We start from the raw sequence: 8,996 nt of genomic DNA, 5'->3' as shown, positions 1-8,996 counted from the left end.
CATGGTACGCGTGCCGTCGGTGGGTATGTCTAGGGGTGTGCCAGTGATGTCACAGAGCTGGTTAGCCCTCATTTGGCAAATTGCTCACGTGACCTGTCTGTCGTGCCGAAAAATCAGTTTCAACTGATTTCTCGCGCAACGAGCGCCCCTTCCTGCTTCCGCGCGCATGCTGCATGGACGCGATCACTGCATTAAGGCAATCTGATCGCTCAGTGTGCAGATGCCTACACACGGTCTGCGGCACCATGGCCCAAGCCTTAATTGTTTCTTACATTCAATTTTTTTATATAGATTCCCATTAAAAGTTATGTTTTAATCACTAATACTCATTACACACGGTATTTGCACTTTGTTCACAGGTGTGCACATAGGTAGATATTTACTTTGGTTCTTTACACTAGCTTGTTGTTTATTTATATTATATCTCACCTGTTTAGCACCCTATTTAACCTATAACTTTTCTACAATCTTGAGTGGTAAAAACCTCTGTTAGTTAAATCAGGCCCCTTTTCGCATGCAGGCTATGGTAGCACCCTGGCAGTGTATGGGGTCAAACCTATTACACTTGGTCCTGCATGTAAGCTGGCTCTTGGGTAAGTTACAATGTTGCAGTTCCCAGGCACATGAAGTATGACTCAGAGCTAGGAAAGTTCTAGTAGGTCATGTTACCATGTGACACGCAAATTCGTGAAGCGTTCCATATTTTTACCTTTTTCACCGACTGCCCCACACCTCTGGAATGCCCTTCCCCTCAGTACCCGACTGGCACCCTCTCTATCCACCTTTAAGACCCACCTTAAGACACACTTGCTTAAAGAAGCATATGAATAGCACTGTGGATATTCTGAACACATGATACATAAAGCTTGGCCCCCTGCAGACGCACTTACCAGGACTCCCTCCTACTGTCTCTGTACGTTCTCCCTACCTAACAGTTAGACTGTAAGCTCCTCGGGGCAGGAACTCCTCTTCCTTAATGTTACTTTTATGTCTGAAGCACTTATTCCCCTGATCTGTTATTTATATTATCTGTTATTTATTTGATTACCACATATATTACTACTGTGAAGCGCTATGTACATTAATGGCGCTATATAAATAAAGACATACAATACAATTGCTACAGCATGTTTTGCAAAACAACAGAGATACTCCCGCTCTGCTTATGATAGATGTGTTAGTAGTGAGAGAGGGGAAGGTGCTCCTCTGGGTAGAGGGATATATATATATAGAACTACAACAACAGGACAAGTAAACCCAGTTATGGGCACTCAATTCCCCTTGTTGGGTGTGTTATGACGCAATTTATTAATATAAATCCTTTAAAATAATGGTGGTTAAAAAGCAACGAAGCAGATTTGGATTCCTCAATCACCTTTGTAGGTGTTGGAATCTATATAGGAATAAAGGAGTAGGGTACACTATAATGTTTAATCTCCTTTGGTTTAGTAACCAGTTGATATTAGTCTAGTATCCCGTCAATACAAATAGGGATAAGAGTGTGTTAACACCAATATATGCCTAAGGGTTAATAGACTCGAGGTAGGTAGTATATAATACAATATTAATCAGTTGTGGTAATCTCTATACCGTATGTCTAATTCCTAAAGGCATAGGTCAAAGTGAAGTCCCAACAGTATTGGATAGACTTTGTCTATATATATATATATTTGAAAACGTTGTATGTTGGCTGTGCTTATGAGCAATCTAATTGGTCAGTTGGTCTGTCACTCACCCTCTGGCCAATCAGATTGGTCCGTGGCCCGGACCCGCCTCTCATTGGTTCTCAACTGCCACACTCTCCCCCGCCCATACCTGGAGGGGGGGGGGGAAAGACACACGCACAACCACCAGGCCACTCACCTCCTCACCCCGTGGCCTGGCCCGCTGGATACCATCACACAAAGCTCAACTCCCCGCAGCCTCACACACACATCCGCAGCCTGACACACTCCACGCCTTTGAGCCCGCTCTCCCTTCCCCGGCGCTCTCCCAATTCCCCACCCCTCCCCCAGAGCAAGCTCTCTCCGGGTCACCCCCCCCCAACAACCCCCCCGTCCTGCCAGGCCGCTACCCCGGCTCCCCATCCCAGAGAGCGCTCCTCCAGCTCTCTCCGCCTCTCCCTTCACCTGCTCCTACCTGCAGCCAGAGGGGAGGGAGATGCGTGGCTGGGGGGTGACATGCGTGCGCCTCCGCTGCGAGCACCAGCCGACCAAGCTGCCCGAGGACTTTGCTTTCAACGTGGCCCATGAGTGCACGAGCTTCGTCCCCGCCCCTTACAACCCGGAGGAGGAAGAGGCCGGCCCGGGAGGCGGTGGGGCCGCGGCCTAGCTCTTCTGCGTCAAACCGGTAGCCGGGAGAGGCCAGGAGGGAGGAGAGCCCCAGGGGCAGCCTGGAAGGAGAAGCGCGGCCATGTGCGTGGTGAGGAACCGCAGGGGGAGGGATCTTACACCCCCCCCCCCCCCGGGCCCTACCTTTCATCCCCCCCACCCGGCCCTACCTTTCACCCCTCCCCCCCGGGCTCTACCTTTCACCTCCCCCGGGCCCTACCTTTCACCCCCCCCCCGGGCCCTACCTTTCACCCCCTTTCCTCCCCCCCGGGCCCTACCTTTCACCCCCCCCACTCCTGCCTTTCAGAACCCCCTGCTCAGTCACCCACCCAGACACCCACTCAGTCAGTCACCCACTCGGTCAGTCAGTCACCCACCCAGTCAGTCACCCAGTCAGTCAGTCACCCACCCAGTCAGTCACCCACTCGGTCAGTCAGTCACTCAGTCTATCAGTCACCCACCCACCCAGTCAGTCACCCACCCACTCAGTCAGTCAGTCACCCACCCACTCAGTCACCCAGTCACTGCCATCCACCCACCCACTGTCAAGTCAGTCACCCACTCAGTCACCTGTCTTTTGTGGTAAATATAAAAATAAACATGTTGCATTGTAATCTTTTTTTCTGTATGACAATAAGAAAACAGTTAAGTTAAAGTTGTGTGCTAAAAAATATTTTACCCTGGTACTGTAGGTGCGCTAGGGGTTGGGGGGGGGGCCGCCCTGCTCCTTTCATTTGTCCTGGGCCCCATGCTTTCTGTTGATGACACTGGTCCCGCCCGCCACCGCAGCGGACACCCCACCCCACAGTAAGTCAGCTGCTGCCACCCCCCGTCACACACCACACCCAAAGTCAGCCGCCGCAGATACCCACAGCGTGTCGCCGCACCCCGTCACTAACTCACTCGCAGTGAACCACCGCCGCACAACCCTCCCACCTGCCCTCAGTGATCCGCCACCGGACAGCTCTGAAGGAGGAGGGGGGTGGAGGAATCACAACCCTCCCGCCCTCCAGTGAGCCACTGCTACCGAGCTCTGAAGTGGGGGGTGGGAGGAAATCACTAACCAAAGGTGAGCCACCGCCGCTAAGCTCTGAAGGGGGGTGGGGGGGATTACAACCCTCCTGCCCACCCAGGGAGCCGCCGGCTAGCTGTCAAGGGGGGTGGGGGAATCCCAGCCCTTCTGGCCGCCCCACTCAGTGACCTGCCGCCTCCGAGCTATGAAGGCAGGGGAGGGGGGAAATTGGAGATGTGAAGGGGGGGAAATCCGAGCTGCGAAGGGGGGGGATATCCGAGCTGTGAAGGGGGGGGGGGAAATCGGAGCTGTGAAAGGTGGGGGAAATGGAGCTGTGAAAGGGGAAGGAAATCGGACATGTGAACGTGGGGGGGGACGCAGCTGTGAAGGGGTGGGCGGGGGAACCGGAGCAGTGAAGGGGGGTGAGCGGAAAGCGAGGGGGAGCGGGAAAATTAAATACTGGACAACGTCGGGTACATCAGCTAGTAACTTATAAATCTTGCTTGCTAGGGTAATGCAGGTATTTGTGCATCAGTGGATTCATGGGGTTATTCTTGGTCAATGTCCCAGAGTTGCCCTGCATAGCCCAGCCTTTTTTATCCCCTGTACCCAATTTTCCAACTCTGTCTATGAAATGTTTGTGAATTCATTGTATAACCTTTCTTTTAATGTGACCATGTATTTTTTTTTATAACTGTGCCCAGGACATACATTGAGTGTTACCTCTCGTTTTCAAGTATTACTTTATTTATAACATTTTTATAAATAAATTCATAGCCCTGAAGCACATCCCAGGGTTAGCCAAAGCCAGGATCTAAGACACGGCCTGGGATGATCCAGAATGGAATACCGTAATAGTCACTTGAGGTTGTAACTTAAGGGTAGATGAAGCCCTAATGGCTCTATATCTTCCCAGAGCCATGCCTGGAGAGTGTCCCCTCATATATCCTGAGATGCCGGTAATCAAGGAGGAAAATTTGCCCATCGGTAGCACCGAGGAAGATGCCATCTGCACCCCTACAGAACCTGCCAGAGGACAAAGTACCTGCCCTTCCTGAGTCTCCCAGTAAAAAGGTGGTTGCTGTGCCGGATTCATCCGTCGCAGAGTGCCGCACAGAGGAGGCTGCCATGGGTACCTCACCTGATCAAGGTTCCTGCCGTTCCTGTTCTTTTCCATGCAGAGGCTGCTGCTGTTGTTCCAGAGTCGTCTGTCGCAGAGGGCAGATTACCTGTGGCAATGGTGCCGAACAATGCATCGCCTGTTTTTGTTCCAGTGAGGATCCTGTCTTTGGTGGTGAGCGGCGCAGAGGCCAATCCATTCTTGTTACAGTGCAGAGAGCTTAAGGAGGACCATGAGTCTTCTGCTGTTGAAGCTGCGCTGGGGATGGCGATCCCAGGGGACAGATCGCAAGGTAGCATGAGAGCGGGACAGTTATTGCTTGCTATGGCTGCTGGGACTGTGTGCCAGGACCATTTGGTTACTCCGGAGTCCTCTGGTGTGTGAGGAGGCTGCTCTTTCCACAATTATTTCCCATACTATGTACATGTGAAAGGTTTTTCCCCCGTGTGAATCCTGCGGTGTTTGCGTAAGGTGCTCTTATACCCGAATGATTTCCCACACACTGTACATGTGAATGGTTTCTCCCCTGTGTGAATACTGTAGTGTGAGACAAGGTATATCTTCTGTGAAAAGCTTTTCCCACAATTATTTCCCATACTATGTACATGTGAAAGGTTTCTCCTCTCTGTGAATCCTGCGGTGTTTGTTTAAGCCGCCACTATACCTGAATTGTTTCCCACACTCTGTACATGTGAAAGGTTTCTCCCCTGTGTGAATCTTCTGGTGTTTAAGGAGGCTGTCCTTAACACTGAATTGTTTCCCACACAGTGTACATGTGAATGGTTTCTCCCCTGTGTGAATCTTCTGGTGTCTAAGGAGGTGTTCCTTAGTACTGAATTGTTTCCCACACACTGTACATGTGAATGGTTTCTCCCCTGTGTGAATCTTCTGGTGCCTAAGGAGGTTCTCCTTAGCACTGAATTGTTTCCCACACTCTGTACATGTGAATGGTTTCTCCCCTGTGTGAATCCTATCGTGTGTGAGGAGGTGCTTCTTTTCAGAAAAGCTTTTCCCACACACTTTACATGTGAAAGGTTTCTCCCCTGTGTGCATCTTCTGGTGTTTGAGGAGGACTGTCTTAACACCGAATTGTTTCCCACACAGTGTACATGTGAATGGCTTCTCCCCTGTGTGAATCTTCTGGTGTCTGAGGAGGTGTTCCTTAGCACTGAATTGTTTCCCACAGACTGTACATGTAAATGGTTTCTCCCCTGTGTGAATCTTCTGGTGTCTGAGGAGGTTGTCCTTGGCACTGAATTGTTTCCCACACTCTGTACATGTAAATGGTGTCTCCCCTGTGTGAATACTGTAGTGTGAGACAAGGTATATCTTCTCTGAAAAGCTTTTCCCACACTCTGAACATGTGAAAGGTTTCTCCTCTCTGTGAATCCTGCGGTGTTTGTGGAAGTCGCCACTATATCTGAATTGTTTTCCACACTCTGTACATGTGAAAGGTTTCTCCCCTGTGTGAATCTTCTGATGTTTGAGGAGGTGTTCCTTAGCACTGAATTGTTTCCCACACACTGTACATGTGAATGGTTTCACCCCTGTGTGAATCTTCTGGTGCCTGAGGAGGTTCTCCTTAGCATTGAATTGTTTCCCACACTCTGTACATGTGAATGGTTTCTCCCCTGTGTGAATCCTATCGTGTGTGAGGAGGTGCTTCTTTTCAGAAAAGCTTTTCCCACACACTGTACATGTGAAAGGTTTCTCCCCTGTGTGCATCTTCTGGTGTTTGAGGAGGACTGTCTTAACACCGAATTGTTTCCCACACAGTGTACATGTGAATGGCTTCTCCCCTGTGTGAATCTTCTGGTGTCTGAGGAGGTGTTCCTTAGCACTGAATTGTTTCCCACACACTGTACATGTGAATGGTTTCTCCCCTGTGTGAATCTTCTGGTGTCTGAGGAGGTTGTCCTTAGCACTGAATTGTTTCCCACACTCTGTACATGTGAATGGTTTCTCCCCTGTGTGAATACTGTAGTGTGAGACAAGGTATATCTTCTGTGAAAAGCTTTTCCCACAATCTGAACATGTGAAAGGTTTCTCCTCTCTGTGAATCCTGCAGTGTTTATGGAAGTCGCCACTATACCTGAATTGTTTCCCACACTCTGTACATGTGAAAGGTTTCTCCTCTGTGTGAATCTTCTGGTGTTTGAGGAGGCTGTCCTTAATACTGAATTGTTTCCCACACAGTGTACATGTGAATGGTTTCTCCCCTGTGTGAATCTTCTGGTGTCTGAGGAGGTGTTCCTTAGCACTGAATTGTTTCCCACACACCATACATGTGAATGGTTTCACCCCTGTGTGAATCTTCTGGTGCCTGAGGAGGTTCTCCTTAGCACTGAATTGTTTCCCACACTCTGTACATGTGAATGGTTTCTCCCCTGTGTGAATCCTATCGTGTGTGAGGAGGTGCTTCTTTTCAGAAAAGCTTTTCCAACACACTGTACATGTGAAAGGTTTCTCCCCTGTGTGCATCTTCTGGTGTTTGAGGAGGACTGCCTTAACACTGAATTGTTTCCCACACAGTGTACAAGTGAATGGTTTCTCCCCTGTGTGAATCTTCTGGTGTCTGAGAAGGTGTTCATTAGCACTGAATTGTTTCCCACACACTGTACATGTGAATGGTTTTTCCCCTGTGTGAATTTTCTGGTGTCTGATGAGGTGTCCATTAATACTGAATTGTTTCCCACACTCCTTACATGTGAAAGGTTTCTCCCTTGTGTGAATCTTCTGGTGATTGAGGAAGCCCCTCTTAGTACTTAACTCTTTCCCACACTCTTTACAATTAAAAGGTTTCTCCGCTCTGTGAATTTTCTGGTGTGAAAGGAGTTTGCTCTTCAATGAAAAACTTATCCCACAGTCTGTACAGGTAAAGGCTTGCTCCCTAGTGCAGACAAGGCCTGCAAATTCACCATCATGTGGCAATGGTTCCTTGCACGTGTCCAACATGTCACAGGAATAATGGTTTTTCGGCCCTTCTGGGATGTGGGGAGTCGCCCAAATTCGGGACATATCAGAGCTCCAGTTCTGCTCCTCGTTCAGGCAGTTCTCTAACGGAAGTAAAAAAAAAAGTTGGAATCCATGGGGGGACGGGGAGGTAGGTAGAGAAGACAGGACAGAGACACACACCAGATTTCACCAATGAAAATGAAGGCAGCGGTGGATCTATGGGAGAGAGAGGACACAGACAAAATCCATCCGCAGCTCTGCCGGGGGGAGAGAATGGGGGCTGCTATGGGCCGGGGGACTCAGATAGGGATAGCTCGTCCTCCCTGTCCAGTGAAGAGGAACGCGGCAGGTCTGGATCCATCGGCCGTATGCCTGCACCTCCGCCGGGGGGAGGAGAAAGGGGGGTTTTCTCCGACTGGACATACACCGAGAGAGAGAGATAGTGAGAGAGAGAGAGCCACAGAGAGAGAGAGCGAGAGCTACAGAGAGAGAGGGAGCCACACAGAGAGGGAGCCACACAGAGAGCCACACAGAGAGAGACACACAGAGAGAGAGACACACAGAGAGAGAGAGACACACACAGAGAGAGACACAGAGAGAGAGACACAGAGAGAGAGAAAGCCACAGAGAGAGAGAGAGCCACAGAGAGAGAGAGAGCCACAGAGAGAGAGAGCGCCACAGAGAGAGAGAGCTACAGAGAGAGAGGGAGAGAGAGAGCCACAGAGAGAGAGGGAGACACAGAGAGAGAGAGAGAGACAGAGAGCCACAGAGAGAGAGCCACAGAGAGACAGAGATAGAGCCACAGAGACAGAGAGAGAGCCACAGAGAGAGAGCGAGAGCCACAGAGAGAGAGAGAGAGCCACACAGAGAGAGACGCAGAGAGCCACAGAGAGAGAGATAGCAGCAGCAGTTAAGATGAGCTCCTAACTCTTATCAACTTTATGCCTTCCTAATGAGCTAATTTGCAAAAAAAGAAACAGTCTTTCGATAAAAACTGAACAATAAAAACAAGCAAGCAAGAAATCTGTAAGAAACAAAGATTAATAAAGAAGAAATAGCAGGAAACAACAAGGAATTCAAAACAGTCCCTGATACACCAAGAGAAACCTAAAGAAAAGAGCCAATGGTAAGAATCTATCTATATTACTGCACATACAATATCACCAACACAGGAAAACACAGATTAATATAGAAACTACAGACACACATATAGAGATTTTGCACCAAAAGAACAGAAATGGAAAATGTATCTTTAAAAGATCAAACAGGCAACAAAGCTGTAAGTGAACAGACACTTCGGAGAGAGTCCCAAGGGATGGGGGATTAACACATCTGAAATCAGATATCCTGAGGAATGCCAGAGCAAAACGGCCCAGAAAGACTTCAAACACAAGATGCTAAGAGAACATCCACAAACCCTAGGGTGACCAGATTTTGAAAATGAAAAACCGGGACATTTTTTTTTTTACATAACAGTTTATTTATTGTAGTACACTTATACTTACGACCATTAGTCTTTGTTACATAGTTGTGTGTGTGTGTGTTGACCTCACTAATCGAACAAAAAAACCCCACATGT

General features: G+C 49.0%; 1 protein-coding gene across 1 annotated transcript in view; it reads right to left on the bottom strand.

Annotated features, from left to right (window-relative positions):
* Window positions 1-4,068: 4,068 nt before the first annotated feature.
* Window positions 4,069-8,996, bottom strand: part of LOC142488379 (uncharacterized) — a 56,905-nt gene continuing 51,977 nt past the window's right edge. The window contains 2 exon segments of the mRNA XM_075588850.1: window positions 4,069-5,064; window positions 5,066-7,142. Of these exon segments, the coding sequence (XP_075444965.1) occupies window positions 4,879-5,064; window positions 5,066-7,142 (2,263 nt within the window). The 3' untranslated portion in view covers window positions 4,069-4,878.

The sequence above is a fragment of the Ascaphus truei genome, chromosome 2, assembly GCF_040206685.1.
Source record: "Ascaphus truei isolate aAscTru1 chromosome 2, aAscTru1.hap1, whole genome shotgun sequence".
Lineage (NCBI taxonomy): Eukaryota > Metazoa > Chordata > Amphibia > Anura > Ascaphidae > Ascaphus > Ascaphus truei.
The sequence above is the reverse complement of the archived record's forward strand: the minus strand, read 5'-3'. Positions and strand labels throughout refer to the sequence as shown.